Genomic DNA, 25180 nt, shown 5'->3' with positions numbered 1-25180 from the left:
CAGGCACTACCCTAACTCAAGAGCTGGAAGCTGTTTTACAGCTCAATGCACAACCCAACTGACACTAAAAATAATTTGGGGATGAGAGTATGTTATGTAATTGGGTCAAGAAGTCCGGTGGCTGAACAGTTCCCTGATAGTTATTTTTTCTCAGAAATGAGAGGATTCTTGCTTCTGAAATAACTGGCTCTTTCAACTTTAACTGAACTTCTTAAGAATCTATTTCATATACTTAGACAATTTTGGCTTCTGAGTTCACATACAGTAACAATGCAATGTTCAAGCACAATACTGTAATCTCTAGGTATTTTATTGTCTAAATATCCAGGCTAGGAATTTCTGTTAATGTTTCCATTCAAGGTTAGTAAATCTGAAACTGTTGGCCAGTGCTTTCTGTAGCTTGCCACTAATAACACCTTTTTCAGTTTGCAAAGTCAGATGAAGTGACCCCAGTAAGCTATTCAAACAAAGAGAGAGACTATATTACTCTTCATAATACTGGATCTCAGTCTTTGTAGTCACAGGTCCATAGTCTTCCCTTTTTTTGATGTAGCTAGTTGCAAGTACATACATGATCACAACAGAAGAGACACCTTCCTTTGGCACTTGGAGCCACTCTCTGATACCAAACATGCATGTCTGTAATTGTAAGACTTGTGTTAAGATCTTTTGGCCACATGCACAGATGCCTGTATTATTCCCTTGCTTGGAGCCACTTCCTGACTCCCATGTTCTGTCCTTATCAGCAGGCTGTAGCCTCACATCCTGGAACAGTATAGACAATGGCTCCTGCATCCTAAAGAAACCAAGATGTTACAGCTTGGGGGAAAACCTGGTGTCAAGGCAGACAACAAGGGAGAGACACAGAATGGAGAAGGAGCTGACTTATGCTAAGAGCCTGAGGAAGAGGAGATCTTTCCTGAAAACTGATTACACCTCACAGGTCACTTTCCCATCAGCTTTACCATGCTCTCAGCAGAGCTGCTGCAGTTGGTCACTCTATCCATCACTCCTCACTCAGCTTCCAGACCTACCTTCCTCAGAGAACATCAAGACGGACACTGAAGTGGGAGCTCACACTGATACAAAGGCCCAGAGAGACACTGCAAGCAAAAACCCATCAGCTGATTTGATGGAAATGGAGCCTGACACCATGGAAACAAAACCAATGACTGGCTTGTTTTTTTCTTCCATTTCAGCTGGTTGCCTGCAGGGTGACCAGAATGGGGAAGAGAGCTCAGACATTGCTGTATGTGTGGACAGTGGCCTCAGTCCTGCAAGTCCTGTACATGCACCCTTCCTGTTGTGGGAGGAAGCTGGTCACCTTCCCAGGAAACAAAGCAGAGGCACCAAAAAAGATCCCAGCATTGAGTTAAAAACTAGGTGGCAAAGTGAGGACAATTATGAAACCAGTAGGGACCAGCCAGCCCAAATAGTGGTGAAGGGGGCATCTGAGATGATGGAAGCCCACTGCAAGGTCAACAATGAAGTCAAATCTCAGACCCAGGAAGTGACCTGCCCTTCTAATGAATGTACCATTTCTCCTTTAGCCTCTGGCACCACCATGACATCTCCCTGCGGTGTGACCTTGGAGTTCAATCTGCTCCCCACAGCAGGGAAAGAAGCAGCATGTGGAGAGCTTGCCATGGCTCCCTGTGAAGAAAGAAAAGGTGATTTTGACAACTGTGCTGAAAACCAGAGTGACATAGGCTTGTCTCAGGTGAAAACCAGACAGACAAGTGAGGAAACCTTCTGGAAAGTGCACAATAAAAATCATGTGGGCTTTCCAAATGTAACCCAGCTGTTAACAGATTGCAGTGGCACTTCAGGGGTTATAACTCACCTCTCCTGGCTCTCATTTGGGGTCAAGACAAACTTCACATCACCCAACCCATCTAGGGAGAGGGTGGACAACCCACTGGAGCTTTTGGACTCTCAAGAGACAGCTCACATGACCAGTGGATGCCCCAGGGGTGATGCTGTCAGAAAGGAGACACAAACACCCTCAACTGTACCAGCCTTTAAAAAAGAGTTGGTGAGCAACCAGGGACCAGATGAAGGAGAGCCGAGAAAAGATACAGAAAATGTGGATTATAAACAACCTCAGCCTAGTCAGACTCTTATTCCCAGAGAAGAAGCTACAGTGCTTGAGAAAGACTGTCCCCTAATTCCATCTCTGGGGCTTGCCTTTCCCTCAGGCCCAGTTCCTTTGGGGTCTCTGGGGAAAAGAGCAGGAGACCAAAGGGCTTCAAATCGCTCCTTCCTTTGCTTTAACTATAAGAAGGTTGAGCAGACACCTCCCAGTCACATCATGACCAGATCTCTGGGTCTTTCCACCATGAAGAACACATTTCCACCCCAGCTTGGGATGGACAAGTGCAGCTGTCAGCTGTCCTATGTCAGCTGCTTCCACAGGCCTGAAGAAGAGGGGGAACATGAGAACACTATCTCTATGCACAGCATGTCTTTGGGGCCCCTCACCACCCCACCATCCACCATCCACAGTCTTCCTGGCACCCCTGTGGACAGTTACCTAGTTGCTACTGCGAGAGACAGGGCATGGCTGGACCCTCACATCCAAGCCCTGACCAAGTTGAAGGACCAAGCACAGATGAGCCCTGGAGATTTCTCCTGCTTCCTAGCCTACATCGCAGAGCTTCAGGAGGTTGTGGGAAAGCTCTCTGGCAACCAGACAACCCACCTGCAAGAGAGATGTGCAGAGCATAGGTCTGAGAGCAAGGGTGCACTTGAATCAGCCTCCCAGGACCTGCTGTCCGATTGCCAGGAGCTTCTGAAAACAGAGCGACCCCTTAAGGAGCTGCAGGGTGCATTGAGAGTGACATTTGATGACCTAGTTCAGTTGACAGTGGCCTGCTTCCAGGTGACACACTGCCAGCTGTGCATGCAGAGGCAGAGTGAGCTTGTGGCCATGCTCGCAGATGTGGTGGGCACCTACCACCAGTTGGTGCAGGTTGTTCACCAGCTGCTTCACAGGCAGGGCTGCCAGGATGTGGGTGCCAAACTCCTTGCCCGCCAGCACACAGCCCTTACAGCTGCTGTGTTTTGTCTCATGCAGCAGTTCAGGGTACCCTCCTCTTTGTGACAAGGGTTCTTGGTGGCATACAGATGTACTGGTCAGGGAGGAGCCCAGACATACTTCCTGCTGTCTGTCACCAGGCTCTCCCACACAGGGTGTTTAGTCATGCATCTCAGAGAATGGTCATGGAATGATTTGTCCATGCTCCACTGCTCACCCCCACAAAGAGCAGCCCAGTCCCAGGTGGTCCTGGGGCAAGGCCTGCCCCCACTCCAACCTAGCTTTTTTAAATTCTGTAAAGACAATCTCAGTCTAATTTGCAAACTCATGGAGTGTGTCAGTGGTTTGGGCTTATGTGTCTTGTCTGTCTGGTCCTTCACATCCTGAACACCTTGCAGGTAGCTAGTGTCAGGGTGTTGTCTTAGCCTTCTTCTGTCTTCTGTGGAGAAAGACAGGAGCCCTTAGCAGCTGGCCTGTCCTTCCTCTCATTTCTTACTGACTATCCAGGTACATAGGAGACCAGGCAGACTCTTCATATGATCGAGACCACCCCACCCACACACACCCCCTGATCTGTCACAAAAGGACCCAGACTGCTTTATCCACCACCTGTGGTCAAGGAAATGTCAGGAGTTGTAGCAAAGACCACTCTGGAAAGAATTTATTCTGTATTTAACTGCTTCTCCTTGCAAGACAAGAAAAAGAGGGTCATCCCAGGCTATAGGTGCCTTCTGCTGATGCTTAAAAAAGTCCCAAATTAACACCCCACCCTCTAGCTATATAAGGATCCCTGTCTTCCAAAAAAGGAAAAAGTGATCCATAACACTGAAGTGCTGCCTTCATAGCTGTTAGAGAACAGATGACCCTTTATGCCTACCACCTTAGGAGAAAGTAAGCCTTTCCCCAACCTTCTTATTAATAGTTCTTCTTCCCTCATGTTCTATAGCCCCAGCTAGATGTGAGCTGTTTGCCCTTAAATGTCTTCTAGCTGTGCATCTTTAGTGAATCAGCATGCCTTCCAGTGCTGGGAGGCATTACCTCAGATTTCTAGCGCTAAAGAGGGCAGAGGTATTTGACTTTCGATGTTTAACTTAGGGCCTTGTTTGGGAGATGCTGCAGTTCTTTGAGGCAGCAGACAAAAAGTTTGGTACTGCTGTCTGTCAGTCCATGCAGCTGAATGCCTGTGTTCAGGATAGAGGAGTCTGTGTGAGGCAGCAGAGAGGCAATTGGGGGGCCCCTGGAAGAGTCAAGGAGACAGGCCTCTACAAGAGAGGTGGCTAACTCTGCCAACAGGCACCACCCCTTCCCAAGCACCAGGACAACATATAGACAGTACGTGCCCGTGGTTCCATAACATCTAAGAAAGGCCAGCCTTACTTTTGCCTTGTATTTTAATGCCTGTGGGGAAGAAAGGTTGAGTCCTTTCAACTGAGCCTTAAGAAGGATAAAAGCGGCAGCTGTAAGGGAAGGGGCTGGTCTGAAGGAAGGTTGGAGTACTGTGGCAGCTCTAAAGAACCTACCTAACCTGAAAGAAGCTAACAGCCAGGCAAGCAAATACCCACAGCAATTCAGCAGTCCTGAGCAGCGCTACACGAAACCCGTGGCAGCCACCATTCTCACACTGTGCCTAGCAGGCACCAAGGTAGCTAACCAAAGGCAGTCTGCTGGTTACTAGTTGCATAGGGACAGAGTGGCCAAGGTGTCTTCAGCTACTGGGGAGGGTAGCACTCTGCAAATTGCTCATCCCAAGCAGGATTTCAGAGCAGTTCATCATTGCCAGCTGGTTTGGGTAATCGTATGCTGCTGCCTAGCAAACTCAGGGTCTGAATTAGTAAGTTAAAGCCTCTTACAATGAAGCAAACCTGCAGACCTTGCTCTGTCAGTAGAATTGTCGTGACCCATCTAGCTACAAACCTATAGCTGATCAGCCAGGGGACACAGAATAAGAACAAGGAGAGCCCATGTGACATGGTAAAGCAACAGACACCTGCAACCAATGGGAACGTACACAAATTCAGCCTGTGTGGGTGAACAACACTCAATATATCCACAAATAGCCGACGTTTTGTGTCTCAGTCTCATCGGTATTGAATTCAAGGCATTGTAAAAGGGTTTTAGTGCAAAGAGGAATGAAAACATGTAGGCAAATGAGAGAGGAATTTACCTCAGAAGACCTTCAAGTACTTCCATGGTGGCTAAACAGTCACTGACCTTGATTTTTCTTTTTTTTTTTTTTTTGCAGCAACGGCTAAGGAAAAATATCTGGTTAGATGCAGAGCAAACATAAAAATGCTTCCTGCTTTGGTCCTGAAATATGTCACTGCTCTTCAGAGAGAGCACAGTCAAATCCCAGACGTCTCCCTTTCCACGAGGAACATGAGGGCTAGTGAATTTAAGGCACTATACATCAGTAATTATGAGGATACAAATGGAGTTCTTAAAGAGTAAACATTTTATTATAGATTGTAATCAGAATGCATGTAATCAAAGTTATCTATGGGATTCAGCAACTCAAAGTCCTTAATTCAGCTGGCTTAAGGAAGATAGGACATGGTACTTCTGGAAACTGTTAAGGACATGGTACTTCTAGAAACTGTTACCTCATTAGTCTGGGAAACACTTCCTATCCTGTGTTCCCCAATCAGAACAGCACTGCTCTTTTTGATGGAAAAGATGATTTTCTTTACCAGTGTGTTCTGTATTCTGTCACTCTTCTAATGTCACAGTACTTCCTTCTAATCGAGATGAAAGAAATACTTTAAGCTCTTCTCTCTGTCCCAGAACAAGTGTAAATGTAAGAGACACAAATACTCTATCAAACATCTGCAAGAAAAGCAAAATTGAATTCCCAAGTTTTTACTTGATTCCAGGGTTCAACCAGCTTTTGTTTTGAGTTTAAGGTAAAAAGTCACTTCCAGGAATACCCTGCTGAGGTATAATTTATCACTCTTGACAAGCTCCTTATCCCAGATTTAAGCTGAGTTGTGTTTTCTGCATACACATTCATGGTGGTGTTTCTGCTTGAAACTTGGAGTTTGCTTCCCTGGTCTGTCACAGCTCCTTAACATCAGAAAAATAAAGAGTTTTCTTGTGCTTTGCCATGTATCTTTACTTAATTCACTGCATCTGGGAGCACATAGCCTTTTCCAGAAGAAACTCCAGCTTTCAAGGCTGCTGGCCAACTTCGGGTCTCGTAATAAGTTGATAAGACATCGAAGACTGTCGATAACAGAGAGACAGACAAGACACTGATATCAATGCCAAGCTGTCATACATACCCCACTGGCTGCAAAACATCATGAAAATATAATAATTGATGCCCAAAAAGGTTAGCACAGGGCTCACATTTTCTTTCATTTAAAATCTGGTGAGCAAATGATTGAGGCAGTTCATCTGAGAGCAGATAATATACGTACTTTGACATATTACTTTGGAAAGTTCTGACCAGGAACAGCAAGAGCTGTCTCAACCAAGGCAAAACTCCTATTCCAAATTATACCCAGTCACCTTTTCAGCTATCCTGTATCTCCCAAGTTGTGTTTGTGCTGCAGATGACAGTATCCCTCCCCATAGTGGGTTTTCATGTCATTTATCTACAGCGATTCCACCAGGGTTTCTTGGCTGCTGTGCCTCCACATCAGGGCTCCCTCTGAATGCACTGTGCTGTCTAGGAACTAGGCTTGGTGCTCTGCAGAGCATGCCTCAGCCATGCCATCAGCCCTGTGGTGAAGGAGATAGTGACAAACTTCTCCAGCCAGAAGTCAGAATTCACTAGAGCTGGCCCAGGACCTCAGCTTCTCACCAGCTCCTGGAAGAAAGGGGTTCACGTTGCAAAGCCAAAAACTGCCAGCAGAGGTGGAAAGCAAGGGCATATCCATTAATGTGACCAGCCAGCACATGGTCATGATGCACAGCCAATAAGAGAGCTCACATTTGCATCACAGTTGTACAGCACAAGGCACTCCCATCTTTCTGCTGTAAGCCTTTCCTTGATTCAACTTGACATAGGCCTGACAACTTCTTCCTGTCTCCCTTGCCTAGCACCTTGTGGGGATTCTAGCAACAGCATCATTCCCACATCTCCCCACACTAACTGTTCACTGCTTTGTGCAAAGTAAGAATGATGTGAGCTCTGCTCCCCGAGAATGGGCTGCTGCAGTAAAGCACATAAGACCATTAAAATGGGGGCAGCAAGGACAAGGCTTAGCAGGAGAAACCTCTGCACAATACTTTCCCCCACCATTCAGCACCGCATCTCCATTTTGGAAACAGCACTGTTTCAGGGCTCAGTAGGCCTCCCTTCCGCCCAATGCAGGTGCTTGATAGCTGCCCACACACACAAAACCCACACAAGTGACAGGACATGGCACAGCCTCTCACCTTGATTGATTGCAAGCGTCTCTGAGTGGTAGTTCTTGGTGTTGATTGTTTTCACCATGTACTCACGAATTGGGAGGCGGGCTGTTTGCAAGGACTGATCTCGAGCCCTTTGCAAGGTCAGCTTCTACAACGGAAACAAGAACAAAGCACCTAGTAGGCACAGACATGTACACATATAGCATGTACACTGTTTTGTGTACAAGCAGCTGGAAAGCTGGGATCCTGAGTTCGTCTCATCCAGATTGCTCTTCCACCCTGATGCTGATTCCAGACAGGACCTTGAGGTTCTATAGGAAGAATGGCTGATGGCACAGCAGAGACTTATCAAATCAAGGCAGCAAAAGCACTGGATACTACCAAAGGGATGTCTGATCTCTCAGTAGAGAATAGGACAGACAGCACCTTCGGGCTGTGAGAGGCTATTACTCACCTTATGAATACTTTCATCCACCAGCCCTCCAAGGATGTACACTTTTTTAGGATCAATGTCTTCAAGGACTAGAAAGGAAATAAGCACATGCTCATCACCATGCAAATGTAAAACTTTACTTTGCACCATTCTCTAAGCAAGGCCATGCTTACACTAGAAAGTGGTGACCAGAATCACCCCCTGCGCTGGAGCTTCAGAACATACAGTAGGCTGAGACCTTTAAGGCAGAACTATCCACCTGAACCTGAGGGCAGCCTGAAAGGGGGAGGTCAGATGCAGGCTGAAAGTGCAGAGTGCTGGGGATGCAGTTCTATAGACAACACATTGTTCATTTTTTCCACTGTTGTCTGTTCTGACATGTAGATGATCTGGTTGGTCCAATCCCAAGCTGCTCTGCAGATGCCTCCCCCCTAGTGACTCCAATGTCACCCACCAAAACCTTCCCCTGACCATATCAGCTTCCTTAGCAGAGCCAGACTTTTCCCATAAAATGAGAAATGGATCTGTCTGAAGAAACAGTTAGAAATGGAGGAACAGGAGAAAATTAACACAACAATAGATTAAGCAATAAAGGGGATGTTAAGCTAATGCATTTTTTCAAAGAAAAATACCATTTAAATTTCAACCAAAACTGCCACAGCATCTCCACTTTGCTAGCCAGGAGCATTACAAATTGCAGGGGTCTACAAACAGGTTTCAAATTAACTTTGCTGCAGATCACACACAGCCTTGATTCAAAATCTCATTCCCTGCCAATGCAGTTTAAGATCAGAGTAGACTGACCATCAGATCTAAGGACAGAGTATATCTCATGTAATTTGAGACACTGAATGCTTAGAAATGAATCGCTGGAAGTCACAGTCACAGAGCGTTGAGGCTGGAAGGGACCTTTGGAGATCATCTAGTCCAACCCCCCTGCTCAAGCAGGGTCACCTAGAGCACGTTGCACAGGATCGCATCCGGGCAGGTTTTGAATATCTCCAAGGATGGAGACTCCACAACCTCTCTGGGCAACCTGTTCCAGGGCTCTGTCACCCTCACAGAAAAGAAGTTTTTCCTCATATTCAGATGGAACTTTCTGTGTTTCAGTTTGTGTCCCATTGCATCTTGTCCTGTCACTGGGCACCACTGAAAATAGTCTGGCCCAATCCTCTTTACACCCTCCCTTCAGATATTTGCATACATTGATAAGATCTCTCAGTTTTCTCTTCTCCAGGCTAACCAGGCCCAGCTCTCTGTCTCTCCTCAGATGAGACATGCTCCAGTCCCTAATCATCTTCGTAGCCCTACATTGGACTACCTTCAGTAGTTCCATGTCTCTCGTGTACTGAGGAGCCCAGAACTAGACACAGTACTCCAGATGCAGCCTCACCAGGGCTGAGTAGAGGGGAAGGATCACCTCCCTCAACCTGCTGGCAACACTCTTCCTAATGTATCCCAGGATACCACTGGCCTTCTTGGCCACAAGGACATGTTGCTGGCTCATGGATAACTTCTTGTCCACCAGGACTCCCAGGTCCTTCTCTGCAGAGCTGCTTTCCAGCAGGTCAACCCCCAACCTGTCCTGGTGCAGAGGGCGACTCCTCCCTAGATGCAGGACCCTGTACTTGCCTTTGTTGAACTTCATGAGATTCCTCTCTGCCCAGCTCTCCAGCCTGTCCGGGTCTGTCTGAATGGCAGCACAGCTCGCTGGTGTCTCAGCCACTCCTCCCAGTTTTGTATCATCAGCACACTTGCTGAGGGTGCACTCTGTCCCTTCATCCAGGTCATTGATGAGTAAGTTTCACAAGACTGGAGGCAGTGCTGACCCCTGGGGGACATTGCTAGCTACAGGCCCCCAGCTAGACTTCCTGCCACTGATCACAACCCTCTGAGCTCTGCCATTTAGCCAGTTCTCAATCCACCTCACTGTCCACTCATCTAACCCACACTTCCTGAGCTTGCCTATGAGGATGTTATGGGAGACAGTGTCAAAAGCCTTGCTGAAGTCAAGGGAGACAACATCCATTGCTCTTCCCTCATCTAGCCAGCCAGTCATTCCATCACAGAAGGCTATCAGATTGGGTAAGCATGGTTTCCCCTTGGTGAATCCATGCTGACTACTTCTGTTCACCTTCTTTTCCTCCACATGCTTAGAGACAACATCCACAATGAGCTGTTCCATCACCTTTCCAGGGATCGAGATGAGGCTGACTGGCCTGGAGTTCCCTGGTCCTCCTTCTTGCCCTTTCTGAAGACTGGAGTGACACTGGCTTTCTTCCAGTCCTCAAGCACCTCTGCTGTTCTCCATGACCTTTCAAAGATGATGGAGAATGGCCTAGTAATGATGTCCACCAGCTCCCTCAGCACTCGTGGGTGCATGCCATTGGGGCCCATGGATTTGTGGGTGTCAGGTTTGCCTAAATGATCTCTAACCTAATCCTCCTTGACCAAGGGAAAGTCTTTCTTTCTCCAGACCTTCTCTCTTGTCTCCAGGGTCTGGGATTCCTGAGGGCTGGCCTTAGCAGTAAAGACTGAAGCAAAGGCAGCATTCAGTATCTCAGCTTTCTCTGTATCCTTTGTCACCAGGGCACCCACCCCATTCAGCAGCAGGCCCACATTTTCCCTAGTCTTCCTTTTGCTACTGATGTATTTGAAGAAGCCCTTCTTGTCGTCCTTGACATTCCTTGCCAGATTTAATTCCGAATGGGCCTTAGCTTTCCTCATCGCATCCCTGCATACTCTGACAATGCTCCTATATTCCCCCCAAGCAGTCTGTCCATTTTTCCACATTCTGCATACTTCATTCTTCTGTTTGAGTTTTGCCAGAAGCTCCTTGCTCATCCATGCAGGTGTCCTGCCCCCTTTGCTTGACTTTGCTGTGCAAACTGCTGTGTCTGTTTGCAGCACTCTAGGCCTGGCTGTCACATAGGCCTCTCCCTAGCACTGACTGACAGGGTGCTTGACCCACCCTAATCAAAGGCCACTTGGATCAAAGGCCCGAACTCCCTCTGATCAGGGGCAACCAAGAGAGCTCGTTAGCTGCATCTACATCTAGCTAGAGCTTCTCCCAGAAGTGAAGGCCTCCTGTAGCTGTCCTTGCCTAGCTCCCCCTTCCTGTTAGCAGCAATCACCCTCTAGTTCCTCAGGGGTCCCAGAAGTATGATATAGACTTAAGAATAATTTCTAAAGGGTTAAAAATCAGTCCTTTACCCTTGTGCCCCTGTGCCTCAAGCAAAATATTTACCGTTCTCAGAGTCCGGAGTGAGATAAACAACTGTATCTAAAGGAAACAGGTCAAGGTAACTTTCTTGAGTTGTACCCATCTGAAAAATGCAAGACAGACAGGAAAGAAACCCATTAGCCCAGAGTCTATCTGCCTGAGCAGAATCCACTCTCAGACACAGAAATGTATTGGAACTGATGCCACGGCCTTTGGTGTTTACACAGCTGCAGATAGGATTATTTTTTAAAACTAAAAATGTTATATATGTGCACTGAACAAAAAATAAATTTCTTAAGATCCATTATATCCTCTCCTGATCAAAATCCTCTATACATGCCTTAAGGAAGAGAGATCAGCAATAACTACCTAATTCTAAATAAAATTTCAATTTTTGAGAGATTCAGGAATCTCCATTTCATGTGGTTGTCTTCCCTCACTGTTTCAACTTGCAGTCTCACGTGTGCTGTAGACACATGGCTTAATGTCACTGACACCATCACTGACATAACCTGTATGTGCAGGTTACAGAGTGGAGCCCCACTAAGCTCAATATAAAACTCCATGACAGGAATACATGACCTGCCCAAAAACTGTACAGCCCGGTGTGTCTGCCTATACCAAGTCCACATACCTCTTTACAGAAGTAGCATCTGGGAGGAATTCTCTTCCTGCAGGCAGGAGGGACCATAAGCTCTAACCCTGAAGGTCTGGCACATTTATGACCAGTTCTCTCAGTCAGTTCTCATTTCCTGCCAAAGGGCAAGAAGGTCTCACCCTAACTACTGCCAGCAAACTGTACCCCTACACCATTCACAGCTCTCACAATCACGGCTGAGCTTACTAGGACTAGCACCTGCCATCTGGCCTAAGCCAAGAGGGAATCCAAGACAAGACTGACAGAGCTTTTCCCTCCTCACCATGTTTTTCTTGCAGCTGGCTGGCTAGGCATGATCACACTTCAGCCTGTCCTGGATCAGCACTGAGGGCCAGCACTGTGGCTTGAGGTTGCTACATGGCACAGACACGAGCCACTGGAAGGGGGCAGCCATTCCTCCTAGGCCTCAGCAACACTGTCATCAAAGATCCTTACCAAATAATTGGAGAAGCCATCGTTCATGCGGAAGCACTCCTCATAGATCAAAGAGCCCACCACAAACTCTGTCAGACATAGCCAGAATGGCTTTTCGGCCCTCCTGTTGGCCCCATAGAGTCTCCTGATCTGAGCAGCAAGGCGGCTCGTTTCCTTCCAAGAAAGAACAAGCACAGTCACACAGCATGTCCAGGGCTGAGGAGCACCAAGAATCCATTCCAGGGCTTGCAGACATCCATCACTTTTGTCACACAGTCTGGCTACTGAGGTTCTGGACAGGCTGTTTCTACAGAGTACAGCAACCCAAAGAGAGAAACCCAAAGAGCTGAGTCCAAAGCAAGCCAGTGCACTGAAGATCTGACAGCAGCAAGCAGGCCTGGGAGTCAAGGGACAGGCAAACACTGGAGGGGTCCAGTGTCTCCCAAGAACCTGAGCTCAGGAAAGCTGCTGTGTGTGCTCTGTGTGTTTCTGTGGTAGTGCACACCCTAACCTGTCCCACCGCTAGTTTAGATGGAAGGCTTTAGCACAGTTAAAACAAACCAGTGACCTGCTCCAGCCTATAAACTTTTGTCAGGCCCCAAAGCTATGATGGGATAGGTCCCTGTGAGTCCTATGGTCCCAGAGCAGGACTGTACTCACAGGTTGCAGCTAAGGACAAGGGGGTGCTAAGTAGACCCCTTGTACCTTCTTTGTCATGCGGTCAGCCATGCTGAGGTCCACGCACAGCCAAGGCCCAGACTCCCTGGCCTCCAGAAGACGTTCTTTCATGATGGCTTTCAGAACTCTTTTGCTGTGATGTCCTGCAGTGCCTGCAATGCAGAGCAGAAAAAGAGCAGCCTGCACTTTGGCTGGAAGCCTTGAGGGACCTACAGCACTCACACTAGGGCTCCACCAGCATGCCTAAGAAAGCATGCTTCTGTCCCCATGCAGGTGCTTCTTGTTCCCTCCTGCAAGTCTTTGCAGTCTTTCCTCATTGGATCCCATGATACTCTGCACTTGCACAATGGTTCCCTCTTACCTCTGCCTTCAGCCTGCTGTGCTTTTCTTCTCTCTCTTTCCTGCGTCCTCTTCCTCTTCTTTGCCATGATGACCTTCTCCCAGTGTTTCTGTTTCCGCAGGACATTCCTCTGTTGGCACAGGAAAGAGCAAAGAGACATGCATAGCCCCCGGAACTCCAGCCATTCTCCTGCAGCGATCAGAGAACCTGGGTACTGCAGGGGCTGCTGTGCAGCAAGGATGCTTGCCAGAGAAGGGGAGTCCTCTGGCTACCATCAGCATGCTTCTGGCGTATGCTGAGTGCTCATGAGGAGCCAAGGAGTGGGTTCAAAGCCGTCTGAGTGCAAAGCTAATGCAATGCTAAAAAGCCCTGAGAAGTTAGCGAGCGCCAGGGGCAGCCGGCGCGGCCCTGCTGCGGATGCAACCTGGCCTCCCACGGGCCCAGACCGATGCTCGTCCGGGCGGCTCCGCTCGCTCCTCCTCCGCGTCCGCGCACGGCCCCGGCCCCAGCTCCTACCGAGCAGGGCGCCGCGCCGCCCGTCCGCGGCTCTGCAGAGCCGCTGGGATCGATCTGCAGGAGGTGGAGGGCCTCGCAGGCGCTGTCCACCTCCCCGCACCGCACCGCCGTCTCGCCACCGCCCTCCATCGCCGCGGGGGGGCCGCGCCGCCGCTTCCCGCTCCGGGTCGGCTCTCCCCGCCCCGCGGAACGGCGCGAGCGGAGCGAAGCGGCGGGAGGGGCCGCGTAGGCGGGCGGGGCTCTGCCCGGAGCCAGCGCAGCCCATGCGCAGAGGAGTCTGGCTTTCTGCGGTCAAAGGGATGACTCTGCATTGCCTCCTACTGTATGCGTAGAAAAAGTCGGAGAGAGTTATTTGTTAATGTTCATTCCATGTCTTTGGAATTGCTCGTGCCTGCAGGGAGCACCGCCAAGCAGGTGAGCCGGGAAATGGGGCATGGGAAGACAGGAAGAGAAACGCCTGCTTTCTCTCACGTGCTTTTACATCAGTGTAAACCACCAAAACCAGCAAGTGCTGTAGTTTGAACTCCCTGATGTCCTCCCTCTACACATCAGACAGAGCAGCCTAAGGATTAAAATGGAGCAAGAGCAAGTCCTTTGTCACACTGCACACCAGTGAGGGCTGCAGGGCTCTGTGTGTCTGCAACAAGATGGAGGAATGCAAAATGCAGTTCATTTTTGAGTGAGAGAAAATAAATATACCTTGAGCTTCCCAGCCCCTCTCTTCATCTAAGGAACAAACAAGAGAGCTGCTGTGGAAAGCATCTGCATCTTCTGCACCATAGGACAGTAGGTTTTAACATGATATTTGCATTGAGGAGCCTGGAGGAAGTTAGAACAGGGGAAACCCCTGAAAATATGGTCTTTGTTACACAGAAGATGCTCTTCAGGCTGAGCTTCTTAAGAAAGGGTTCAGTGTGCCCACAAGAATCCTTTGAAATATTTGCCAGCTGGGAGTCAAGACTGGTGGAGAACTTTGTACTTGCAAAACTGAGGGCAAAACTGTTTTGTCTGTTGCTTTCAGTGAAAAGTGCTGTATTACAATCTGAAAAATCAGGCTGGAATGACAGAAAATCACAGCTGAAAGAACTGAATTGTCCAACGGTGCATCAATGCAGACAATTGGAGAACTCCATCTACATTTAGGGGAAGCACAGAAATCTGTGATGATTGACATTCATCCCACACTACCATATGCCAATGTACCTGTAGAGCTTCCCTGTGCATGGATGTTTTCCACTCTGAACTTTCAAAGCATATCTCTCTGTATCAGGACAGTGGAGGTCTCCTAACATTCAACGTGCTACCTCAGGACTCTGAATACATCTCCCTGTATTGCCTCAGCAAGGGCCTATCCCTTCCCTTGGGAGGTGCTTTTACACTGTGGTTCTCAGCTTTGGCCTCCGCCTGATCTACACTGGAGCTTTCTTGCAGCCATGGCAGTGCCTGGCCATGTACTGGACCCTCTGACTGACTTTTTAGTTTGCCCTTGGACTGTGAATTTGCTATGTCACTGTGAATTTGTCTGGCAGTCTGGTCTGTCGGCTGACCCTGGCCACCATCACTGGACCTGCTGTGTTAACCTGGCTCAGGTAATGTGGGATTGTACCCTTGTACAAGAGGCTTCCGCTTTTGCCTGTGTTTTTGTCAATGCTCAGCTCTTGGCTCACTTTGTCTGGCACACTGCTTCAAAGGGGTATACCATCCAGATGCGCAGGTATCTGATGCTTTTCAAAGAGCACTGTCAGAGCCAGTCTGGACTCTGGTTTCTTATGTAATGTTAATGAATTTGCAGAGGTTTCTGGAGCACCTGAAAAGCACTGCTTGGGCTGGTTGTCCCTTTGATCAGAATAGATGGGATTGTGCTGAGAATGGTGCTGCATATAGGGTATGTTAGGAACATGTTTCCCATTGTTGCAGAGGAATATCCACCTATATATGGACACCAGCTACCTCTTTTTCAGACAATGGATTCAACTCGTGGAAGTTGCAGCCTCAGCCCTGTAAACAACACCAAGGTGGGTGGGACATGACAAGTACAATGGACAGTTATTCTTCTTTGCAGCTACTTACTCAGTGTGGCAGAGCCATGCTGTGTCTCATTGCACTGGTTACTGCAGAGACCTGCTTTGCCTTTATCTAATTGATCTTCTGTTCTTTTGAGGTTACAACTACTTTTTGTGTCTTACCCCCAGCTGCAGCTATGGGAGAGGGCCTGCTTGCTTCACTGAGCTCTCCCATGGTAAAACATGTTAGGTCATGACTCACTTCTCGCTGCAGTCTATTTTTAGCTGTAGGCCTGCTGTGCTACAGGAGCAGCTAAAGCTGCTTGCCTAGTGCAGCAAGAGAGCTCTAGTATTGCTGTGTGCAGAGGCCCTGAGCTGTCTCCACCCTGTTTTCACCTACTCCTCAGCAGATTGGGGCTGATGGACAGAGAGGCTTTCAGAAGCTCTTGCAACTTTCTCTACCACACAGCAAGGCTGTGAAGGGAGTGGGACATGCACCTGGAATATTCCCTTACTCCCCATCTCAATAGGGTCTGTAACCTGTGCAGCATACCCACTTAGTTACAGGGTTAATTAGGTTGCAAAGGAGGTACATGGATTTGTCTGCTTCCCGAAGGGGTGTGTGATTAGGCATCCTGTCCTCAGTTCATTCTTCAGGGGACAGGAAGATGGAAAACTGAGGAGCTTGGCCTCCCCTGTGGACTCTTTTGGAGTAAAGGGCAGAGCCTTTCACACTATGCCCTAATGGCCTTTGCCTCATGCAGTCCTGAGCACAAGCCAGTACCCTTCAGCTTGACAATATCCATATGAGCTTGAAACATCCTACCTTCACTCCCGTTACCTCCAAACTGCTGGGCTGCCTGCATTCACTTTCCTACTCTGGGACCTGGGCATCTTCTGCCTTAGATGGCACTGCCAGCAGTCTTCACCCCACTTTGCAACAGCACTGGCTGGAGGCAGAAGGGAGATCTTACAGATTCTTCCAAGAAAATTCAGACCACGAGGTTGTCCCCCATTCTATAAGGATGGATAAGATCCCCAGCATAGAGACGCACAGATCACTCAGGTTTTATTCTTCAAGGTATTGCAAAGAAATGGGCAAATTCACACAGCTGTAGTCACATAAAGTTCACCTGGATGCAGCACGTTTTGTGCATGACAACAGGCATGTGTTTGCAGGTCGTCATGCTGAAATACTTCATCTCCCCTATCAGTGTATTTGACTGAGATGAATGCTTACACATGGCAAGAGACTTTCCTTCTTATCTTTATCAGGATTCCTAGAGCCACTCTCGGATTAACTCCCGCTGTATTTTCTCAGCTCTGACTCTGAACGTCCCAGAGCCAGGTACAGTTTACCCAAGTGGGTGTTGCAGGCACACCCCTCAACAGTATTGCTTTGCCCTTACCCGGCAAGACTGCCTTTGAGGAGGGGCTCTGACTGCAGTGCCAAATGCAGGGGGCACCGGGATGTTTCCCAACAAACCTGCTTTGCTGCAGACAAGTCCCCGGCGACAAACCATCATCTGTATCGCGATTGCCACCACCACTGCCAGCGCTGCCCCTCGGCTCTGGGCTCCGCCGCTGCTCTTGGATGGGGCGGGGGAAGCAGTCGCCGCTCCGGGCCCGGGCGCCGAGGAAAGGCAGCAGTGCGGAACCGCCGCACCGGGCTCTGGCCTGCTCCGCCCCAGTAGCCTCGGCTGGCCCTGCCTCCCTCCTCCCCAGCTGCTCTGGAAGGGGAGGACCGGCCATGAGCGGCTGGGTGCTGCGCGCCGTGCAGCGGAGGCGAGCCTGCCTGCCCGTGAGTACAGCGGTGCGGAGCGCGGCCGGTCCAGGGCACTGGCCATGACGGGTGGCAGTCCGCTGGAGCCCTGCTTCCCAGCAGCGTCCCTCCCTCCTGCTGCTCGAGGCTGCACTGGCCCGGGGCCTTGCAGAAGGCTGAGGCCCTCTCCGGCCTCGGCGGGTGATAGTGCCGCCGCTGCCTCCTCTCCTGCTCTGCTTGCTGGGCAGCAGGGACGCAGAGCAGGGCCAGGCCGGGAAGGGACTTTGCAGTGCTTTGGGAATGCAGAGGGGAAAGGTGGTGTTTTAATGTGGCGGGCAGGGAGTCCCGCCTGCTGCTCTGCATGCTGAGGCAGTGGGGCTGCCCTTCCACCGCCCAGGGCTGCCGCCTGCAGACGGAAGCGCTACAGAGGCTTGGGTACATCCCTCCCGGAACAGTTTTCTCTCCCGTTCCTCTCTTACTGTGACACTGATGTCTGTGCTCCAGAAAAATGTCTGACCTGAATCTTGCAGGAGTACCTTGGTTAATCTGGGTGGCTTCCAAAAGCCACCTGCCTCTTGCTCTTCTAATGTTCCTGGATAAAAAACAAAGCCAAAGGAAAGCCTGGCAAGCTGCATTTGTGTTATCAAAGTACAAGCCAAATATCTCATAGAAATGATCTGCTGCAGCTGCTAAGTATAACCAGTTTAGCAACCATAGGTGACTTGTGGTGTGTTCTAGTAATGTCTCTTGTCTTCCGGTAGTCTGAAATGGCCCTGCTCTTTCCAATTCTTAAGCATGTAATTTTACTCATACCTTTAGTCCCACTGAAGTTAGGGCCTAAAGTCATTACATGCTCAAGAATTTAAGAGAGAGACCCAGGTGAGCTGATGTGCTCCAGCTGGTCTTTCATATATAAGAGAGAAAGAAAACACTCATTCTGTCATTATTTTGGGTTACAGTATTCAGTCTTTGTGGAGTTCTTCAGATAACTAATTTAGATTGTACAGCTTACTTCTCATGGAGTTAAAAATCATTGCAAAGAAAGGGCAAATTTGTCAGTCATTTGCTTACCATCCCCGCAGTAAGCAGCCTCTGCTGTGTTTCACACACTTTTGCTTCTTGAGATCTGTAACACTTGTTTTCCTGTCAATGTTAGAGAGAAAACCCACCGGATCTTTTTGTATTGGTGCATACAGATATGCTTTGATTTTGAACGGCATGTGCAATAGGTCTTTACATTATGGAATCCTTGCTTTTGGTGGTCTATGAAGTTGCTTTTTACACTTCAATATTATTTTTATGCTTATCCTCAGAAATTTAATTTCTCAGGTGGTTTTGCTGTTTATATTTGCTGCAGTGTTTTTCTGATCATTTTGGTGCTGGTTGCGCATGTACAGCTGTTTTAGTGTCTTCTATCCTCTTCGCAGCAAACTGATGTGTTTCTACCCTAGTTATCATTGTTATTTCATATGCATTATAGTAGCAGGTTGGAATCTCGGACTGGAACTCAAGTAAACCGGTGCCACACAAGAACACCTAGAGAATGTGAGGTCCAACTTGTTTAATGTTCATCTGAAAATTGTGGGGAAAGCCAGTGCTTTTCCGGGTGGTCATGGGGTGACTTAGGACAATGCAGTGATTCTGTAAAAATTTGGGGTTGTTGTGCTGTGTGCCAGACAGCTGGGAAGGCTGTCTGTGGTACCATGCAAGCAGGGAACCAGGACATCTGGGTTCTGTTCCTATTTCTACGCTGATGGTCTAAGAGTGACCTGGTGTGAGTCACTTCAGCCCCAGTTTCCCATCAGTAAGATGAAGCTGCTTTTGCAAAGCATTTTCAGAAACAACTGAAGAACTGCCTAGGAACAAAGCATTTCTATCTTATTAGATGCTGCAAGACCACAACTTTTATTGCAAAAATGCAGCATTACAAAGGATGGTACAGAGTCTTGTCAGTGCCAAACCCTTTCCAGTTGTTTTGCTGTAGGAATACTGTTTACTTCAGGACACTGAAAGGCCTAATTCTGATACCATTCAGGTTTCAACTGCTAATTGTACCCCAGAAGGGGAGGCTGCTTTGCCTGGAAAAAGGCTGAAAAACCCAGACATCAATCTATTCTTAGAGCTGTCCTTATTGAAGGAGATCCTCAGGGCAACTGTTAGATGTTTGTGTGACATTGCTGTGTGAAGAGCAGCTGGAAAAAAATTTCATGCTTAGGAGATGGCTCAGGTTCAGTGTTGGTACAAATGGGCATGATTCCTGGCCAGTGAGAACTCTAAGGAGCAGTAGTTGTTGCCTACCAGGCAAGGCGGGTACATAGGAAGGAAACATGGGGAGATCATGCTTGCCTGATGTCTGCACATCAGCTCAGTGCTAAAGCCAGGAATTGTGCACTGCCTGCCCTGCTAAGGGAGCACAGAGTGGCTTACAGTGACAGAAGTGCCCATGAGTTCTGTGGTAACAGCAAGGGTAGTTGAGAAATAGTCCTCCCTTCCCAAACTACCAAGATGATAACTGTCCTTCCCAATGACATTTTCCTCCCTCCTTTCTCACTAGCATCTGCCTCACCTAGCGTCAGGGGGACTCCAGAGAAGGCCCCATGTGGCAGCCCTGAGCCATGCGTACAGCACCAAGGAAGAGAGCTCTGCAAGACCGATTGGGCGGTACCCAATACCCAATAAGAAGGATATGCCATATGATATTGTGGAGCTCATGGAGGAAGTAGAAATGAAGGTAAAAATGTTCTGCTGCAAAGTCCTCTCAGCAGAAAGGGTCCAAAATGTGAACAGGTCACACATCTGAAGAGAAAGATTATGGTCTGTTTTGGTCTAACACAAACCTGATATGAGAGCAGTACTTCTTGCGAAGTTCTTTCCAGTTTAAAGGATGGGGATTTTGCTGAAAATCGTGCAGAGGATTGTAAGTGTCTCTGGTTCCATGAGGCTAATGGATTGTTTCAGATTGTTTCCAGCTCACAGGGGTAGTTGGAACTCCAACTTCTTCTTCTTCTTTTTTTTTTTTTTGGCTTGGAGAGCATCTGTGTTCACTTGCAACACTATTATGAATATTATTAATTCATAATTTTCACAGAGAATTTTTTTGTAACCTTTTGGGAGGCTTTTTAGATGACAGCATTGAAAAGGCCTAACAGATATTTCTTCTTTTGTGCTTTGACTTTTTTCCAGAAAGCTAAATGATCTGCAGGGTAGCACAACAGAACAGTGTGCCAAATGTCCCACTGTGCTGATATAGGGGAAAAAACAGAGAACTGGACATGAGTTTCCTTCCCCACTCTACTCACGTCTTCCTGATTGCTAAAACACTCCACCAGCTGCAGCTCCCTTGACACTGCTCTCTTCCAAGAGCTTCCTCAGAGGGGAATGCTGATCCTTCCATCCCTATAGTTCCTGCTGGTCTGTTGTATCTTTGATCTGTTACAGTTACAGTAATCTCACTGACATTTGTGTAATAACAAAAGGAGTCAGCAGACTCACAGGTAAATGTGATAGACTGAGGAAGATCCAGCACAGCTTTCATATGCTGTGATGCAAACTTTTTTCTGTCAGTGCATCGAAGGGCTCAGCAAAGATCCAGGTGTAGGATCCAATCAGTCTAGCAGACTTGGATTTCCAGAAACTGCTGCCAACCTGTTGCCAAAGGTTCCTAAAGAAATTAATCAATCATGATTTAAGACCCTCCCCTTGGTTAACTAACAACAAACAGATGTGTGAGATAGGAGGAATACACAGTCAGCTGTATGACAGTGGAGGGTGATTGCCAGTGGAGTCTGTCTCACCTGAACTATTCTACTTTTTCATAAACATACTGAAGAATAGCAGCCAGTAAGCCAGTTGGGTCTGCAGACACACCACAGTCTTAACAAAAACTGATTGAATACAACTGTCATGGGATTGCCAATGTTTGGCAGCTGGGCAATAAACACCAGTTGAAATCCTATACTGATAAACGTGGAGTGGTAGGACCCAGACACGTGTGTGTTCAGTATTAGCTGATCTTGAGTAGGAAAGACAGCAAGTGATTCTTTGGGAGTGGCAGCCTAGTGCACTGTCAAAGAGATGAGCTGAGCATCAGGGAGAAAACAAAGAATGAAACAGAGCCACGTCTTTGGACCAGCACATAAATCCACAGTATGCCTGCCTGTATGTCAAACCTTGGTTTAGGTTGACCTTGTCTTGTGTCCTGTAATCTTGTAGGGAAGGGGAGAACTAGAGGAGGTCTAGGATGGTCAGATGGACATAGCAGCTTCTGTGCAGGTAGAAACAAAATAGATGATAATTTCTCACTTTGGAAGAGAGTTGCCTGAGGGTAATATGATTGTGGTCATTACTTGTATGTGAGAAGATCAGCAGGGCAGATTTCATTCCATTAAAACATAGCAATACCTAATTAAGAACCACATCATTTCATTGTCAGTCGTATTTATAAATGGGCTCAAAGTGAAAGGAGAGTGGGACTGTGGAGATTCTCCAGGACTGCTGTGCTAGCGATTTTTTTCCTAAGCCTGACACATCAATGTTGCCTGCTGCACTGTGCAGTAACAGTTCTTGACTTGTTTATCTTTTTCCTTGAACAGACTGGATTTTTGCCTAATGTGTTCAAAGCCATGTCTCATCGACCTGCTGAATTCAGAGCTTTCTTTGCTTATTACAATGCCATTATGAACAAAGACACAGGTAAAACATTTACCTTAAAACTGCCCTTTGCTTCATAGATGTGAAAACCTGCTTTAAGTGACTTCCCTGACATCGGATATTGCATTCCCTCACTGTGCCTTACCTCAGCTCATAGTAACAGCTGGCAGAGGCTGGAACTGCTTTGCAGCTTCCACCTTCTGCTTGTATTGCATACATCTTCAAACTTTTTAGCCTGAGGTTAAAAAGGCCAGGCAGAGCTGACTTGCTGCACCATTCTTTATGTCAAGAAGAAAGAACAGACTGCTGCCTATGGGATGATGAGCCAGGAACTGAGGATGGTAAAAGTGCAGGCATGGCCAGTGGCTTCATTGGTAGTGGTGTAATCCCACATTACCCAAGTAAGGTGAGCATGGTAGGTGTGGTGCTGGTGACCAGGGATAGCCAAGAGCCAGACAAGTCCTAGTGACAAAGCAGGTCCAAGATAAACCAGAAAGTCAGTTTGGGGGTCTGGCTCAGGTTCCAGATCAACAGGGCTACATGGCCAGGCACAGCCAAGGCAGCTGTACTGTAGTTAAGGCAGGGGCTGAGACAAAGGGCTCAGTGTAAAAGCAGCTCCTAAGGGAAGAGGCATGCCATTGCTGAACCTTCCTGCAGCCCTCTCTTCATAACAGTTCTGATCAGTGAGCTGCCCATAAGTATTAAGCAAGTACAAAAATAACGTGCTGCTGGTTATCTTGAGAAGGCCGAAGAATGTGAGTGCTGATATACAGACAGGAAAGTTCCTCTGCACCTTTCTGTTGTGAAGCTGTTTGTGAAAATTACTAGTATTGATTCTGAGTATAACACAGCACAGATATCATTTACAGGGTTTCTTTAAAGAATTCACAGGGCTAGACACTTCTAAGAAGTTGGGATTTGTTTGTCTAGTGGTCAATAGAAATTCTCAGATCCCTCGTCCTGCAGCAAGTCATTGCTCATGTTTGTCATTGCTTCATGTTCTTGCTTTAGAAAGTGGTAAATAACATTTACTTGTTGAAACCTGCTTGGTGGGTTTTACAGTGTTGCCATTGGCTGTAAAAGCAGCAATGACAAAAGAATCATGCAGAGAACAGGCTGCAACCTCCTTAGCCATGTGACTCTGAAATATATACAGAGAAGTACCAGTCAAACTTCCTGCTTGGTGCATTAGTATTTTTGTTCCACTGAGTTCCCTTGTTAGGTAGAACTGTTGTTCTCTGTTGACCAAGTTATGTGTCCTTTATCCTAACAAGGTGCCTCATGAACAAAAGTCCAGTTAAATTGGTCCCTTGGATGGTTGTCCAGGAGGTCCCTGCACACTCCTTGGACTTCTGTCCTCTGGGCTGTTTTATGAGCAGCTGGTACCGAGAGCCGTTATTGTTTCCTCACTGATACGTGCGTTGGTGGATTTTTTTAATAACAAAGTGTGCCAAGTCTTTTCCCCTCTCTGTAGGGCAGCTCAGCAAGGCAGACAAAGAGCTCATAATCGTGGCCACAAGTGTTGTGAATAGATGTCCCTACTGCGTGGTTGCACATGGAGCACTTCATCGGATATATTCCAAGCAGCCAGCACTGGCTGACCAGGTCAGTGCTGTTAAAACAGCATGTGCCACAACTGCTTTGTTTTTCTGGGGAGCAAGAATGGCTTTCTCTTATGTGTCTGATTCTTTACCTAGAGTTTTGATGCTTCAGTCTGTGGTTCCCAGCACAGGCAGAGGAGAGCTATTAGACATGGCTGGGGCCCTAATACAATACCTGGCTTACTATTGTTTATTGGTGAGTAGTTAGACCACCTGCACCACAAAGAAGTACTGCATCATGGTGTTGTGCTGTCATAACGACACAAAATGCACAGCTTGAAACTGAAGGTATGATCATAAGCCAGCTGTGAATTTGGAGTTAGCCCTGGAGAAGGGATCTGCGCACCCTCATCCATTCTCCAAGAAATATGCAGGAATGGTCAGTTGTTCTGCAGAGCATTCAACCTATTGCCTGTGTCCTTTGCTGGTTCAGCCCTGCGTTCATGGAGGAACCTGCTGCTGGAGGAGGGCTGCAGCATCCTGATGGTGTTGGGTCCCAATTCCAGAACTCCTCCACTGTCCCTGCATGAGAGGAGGAGTAAAACAGATTTATCTTTTGTCTCATGGTGTCTGGTTCAGCTAGTGAGTGAAAGAGCCTGCACGATGCCACCTTTCTGCCTCATGGAGATAAGATGGTGGTAAGCCACCCAGACTGTTTGCTGGTTCCGTCTGTGTTTCTTCCAGCTCTCTGATTTCTGCCTTTTCACAGGTCATTGTGAACTGGAAACTGGCTGACCTGAATGATCGGGAACTGGCAATGCTGGAGTTTGCCCTTGCAGTCTGCCGAGCTGATAACATTACTGAAGAGCATTTCCAGAAGCTGGAGGCACATGGTTTTGACCGTGAAGATGCGTGGGACATAGGCATGATTTCTGCTTTTTTTGCTATGTCTAATCGCATAGCTCATTATATTGATCTACGCCCAAACAAGGAATTCTACACCATGGGCAGGACACCCCGGGAAGAGAAGGAGACAGAGAAAGCTGAGCATGCCTAACCTTGTGCTCCAGTGCCTACAAATCTGCAAGAGATTGATCAAGATCTCATTTCTTAAACTCATGAGGCTAATTTCTGAATGTGTTAAAAGCTTAAAAAGTTAATATGAGATTGTAACCATGAGGGATGAGCCTCACTTTTTTTCAGTGTGCAGATGTCTAGGGAGGTTTTTCAACCCCGTGGTGATTCTGGGGCTTTTTGTGCTTGTAAAGCAGCTGCAAGATTGTAACTTTGGACTCAACAGTCTTTTAACTGAATAACAAACTGACCGGGTAACAGTGTGGTTTATAAACAAGGTGTTTCACTACTTTGCCATCTCTGTAATTTTACAGCTACTATGCTTTGTTGCTGCCTGTATTTCTATAGATAATGTACACTGTTTGCTAACTATCAGAGACAAACATTTACATGAGGCTTGGGAAGAAGCTGATACACACTCTCCCCTTTTTCTGTTTACAGCCTGGGTGAGTGTATTGGAGTGAAGGTGTCCTCGGGGTTTTATCCCGGTCCTTG

At 47.7% G+C, this 25180-nt stretch overlaps 3 protein-coding genes across 9 annotated transcripts in view; 2 read left to right on the top strand and 1 right to left on the bottom strand.

Moving 5' to 3' along the window:
• FRMPD1 (FERM and PDZ domain containing 1) overlaps nt 1-6130 on the top strand; it is a 45231-nt gene extending 39101 nt beyond the window's left edge. The window contains exon 18 of the mRNA XM_026099348.2: nt 747-6130. Coding sequence (XP_025955133.2) covers nt 747-3103 — 2357 coding nt within the window. The 3' untranslated portion in view covers nt 3104-6130. The remainder of the gene's footprint in view (nt 1-746) is intronic.
• Nucleotides 5472-13904, bottom strand: TRMT10B (tRNA methyltransferase 10B). 4 transcript variants are annotated; one of them, XM_064502129.1, is made up of 9 exons: nt 13656-13904; nt 13161-13269; nt 12827-12951; nt 12143-12295; nt 11074-11152; nt 10015-10140; nt 7848-7915; nt 7418-7541; nt 5472-6256 (listed from the first exon to the last, which is right to left on the bottom strand). In XM_064502129.1, the coding sequence occupies exons 1-9, from the start codon at nt 13782-13784 to the stop codon at nt 6150-6152; spliced, it is 1020 nt and encodes a 339-aa protein (XP_064358199.1). In that variant the 5' UTR covers nt 13785-13904; the 3' UTR covers nt 5472-6149. The 4 variants fall into 4 exon arrangements, with proteins under 4 accessions (XP_064358199.1, XP_064358200.1, XP_025955130.1 ...); XM_064502130.1 differs by lacking the exon at nt 12143-12295; XM_026099345.2 differs by lacking the exon at nt 10015-10140 and having other exon boundaries at nt 13656-13900.
• Nucleotides 13905-14002: 98 nt separating this feature from the next.
• Nucleotides 14003-24974, top strand: LOC112982734 (uncharacterized). Of its 4 annotated transcripts, XM_064502126.1 has the most exons (6): nt 16440-17459; nt 19975-20151; nt 22013-22112; nt 23545-23675; nt 23768-23867; nt 24381-24540. In XM_064502126.1, exons 1-6 carry the CDS (start codon nt 17112-17114, stop codon nt 24404-24406), a joined length of 882 nt encoding a protein of 293 aa, XP_064358196.1. In that variant the 5' UTR covers nt 16440-17111; the 3' UTR covers nt 24407-24540. The 4 variants fall into 4 exon arrangements, with proteins under 4 accessions (XP_025955129.1, XP_064358197.1, XP_064358196.1 ...); XM_026099344.2 differs by lacking the exons at nt 16440-17459; nt 23768-23867 and adding an exon at nt 14003-15244 and having other exon boundaries at nt 24381-24974; XM_026099342.2 differs by lacking the exon at nt 23768-23867 and having other exon boundaries at nt 17298-17459; nt 24381-24974.
• Nucleotides 24975-25180: the final 206 nt, after the last annotated feature.

The sequence above is a fragment of the Dromaius novaehollandiae genome, chromosome Z (genome assembly GCF_036370855.1).
Source record: "Dromaius novaehollandiae isolate bDroNov1 chromosome Z, bDroNov1.hap1, whole genome shotgun sequence".
Lineage (NCBI taxonomy): Eukaryota > Metazoa > Chordata > Aves > Casuariiformes > Dromaiidae > Dromaius > Dromaius novaehollandiae.
This window is presented reverse-complemented; position numbering and strand designations above follow the sequence as displayed.